This window comes from Belonocnema kinseyi, chromosome 1, assembly GCF_010883055.1.
Source record: "Belonocnema kinseyi isolate 2016_QV_RU_SX_M_011 chromosome 1, B_treatae_v1, whole genome shotgun sequence".
Classification (NCBI taxonomy): Eukaryota; Metazoa; Arthropoda; class Insecta; order Hymenoptera; family Cynipidae; genus Belonocnema; species Belonocnema kinseyi.
Genome location: NC_046657.1, coordinates 25,107,603 through 25,108,964, shown reverse-complemented (window position 1 = coordinate 25,108,964; position 1,362 = coordinate 25,107,603). Strand labels below are relative to the sequence as shown.

At 41.6% G+C, this 1,362-nt stretch overlaps 1 protein-coding gene across 1 annotated transcript in view; it reads right to left on the bottom strand.

The window, feature by feature from the left end:
• The window catches only part of LOC117177157 (tigger transposable element-derived protein 4-like), an 8,887-nt gene extending 7,534 nt beyond the window's left edge, over positions 1 to 1,353 (bottom strand). Inside the window, exon 1 of the mRNA XM_033367664.1 lies at positions 1,110 to 1,353. Within this exon, the coding sequence (XP_033223555.1) occupies positions 1,110 to 1,353 (244 nt within the window). The remainder of the gene's footprint in view (positions 1 to 1,109) is intronic.
• Between the last annotated feature and the right edge of the window lie 9 nt (positions 1,354 to 1,362).

Genomic DNA, 1,362 nt, shown 5'->3' with positions numbered 1-1,362 from the left:
TACAAGCTATCTAAGGATGATACTATAGAACGCCACCTCAAGGTAGGCCTAGTGGCGCCATCTCTTGGTCAGGCCGGAAACTTATCAATCCACCCTCGTATTCCTTCAAAGGCGAACTGGATTAAAAATCCATTGATGCGGGAATTATGTATACTATTTGTGCCTAACATTAAGGTAGGTAACAAGTTTTGAAAAAAAAAATCCATTGTTTTTTTTTATTATATTCTATATTGACGTGTGCAAACGTATTGGGCCACTATGTTCAGATATCTCTAGAAGCGATGCTATGGTAACAACTTCGATTCCTCTCGTTTGTTAATTGTTTAACCTATCAGATCAAGTCATTCTGAAGTCAAAATGCCGATACATACGACCCATGAGATTCGGGAAGCTGTGTTAAATCTTTCTGAACAAGGGAAGACTTCTCGTGAAATTGCTGCCTCATTAAAAATTGGTAAGAGTACTGTAAATAGATTAATTGAGAAATTCAGTACTACCCAGGGTCTACTGGACCTCCCACGATCTGGTAGACCACGGAAAATGACAATTCGTGTTGACAAGATCATCAAACGCAAATCACCAATTGATGTCAAGAAAACAGCATCTGAAATTGCCAATGAACTCCGCGATGAAAACCATGCCAACGTGAGTAGGAGCACTGTGGCTCGTTGTTGAACTGTTCGGACTTGAACTTGTTGAACTTTTTTGGACTGTTCGGACGCGTTGTTGTTAAGAAACCCTTGATCAGCAAGAAGAATCAAAAGGCCTGATTGGATTTTGCGAAGAAATACGAACACTGGACTCCGGAGCAGTGGACTAAAGTACTTTTTCTGACGAATCGAAGTTCAATCTATTCGGAAGTGATGGCAAGAAGTATGTTCGACGTCCGAAAAATACCAGATACGATTCTTGGTATCAAATTGCAACAGTCAAACACGGAGGTGGATCAGTCATGGTTTGGGGCGCTATGTCTTCGCAAGCAGTAGGTCCACTGCACAAGATTGAAGGCATCATGGACAAAGTTATGTATCGAGATATTATGGCAGCACTAATCCGCTGCACTAATCTTGAGGTTGAATGTGTCCAGGCATGTGATGACGTCACGTAACCCCAAACAGAAGCCTCGTCGGTGAATATTACCTCGTCCCAATCTCGATCAACATTTTCCTGGGCCCACGTAAGTCGCTTTTCGATGTGCTTTTCACCAAGCAATGGTTTTTTCATTGTAGGGCGACACTTTACGTCATTTGCATGAAGATAAGTTCTTATAGTTTCATGTGATATATCGTGACCCTTTTTCTTCAATTTCGCAGCTCCTTCTCGCAGAGATAGTAAAGGATTGCGAGAAAACATTGACACGAT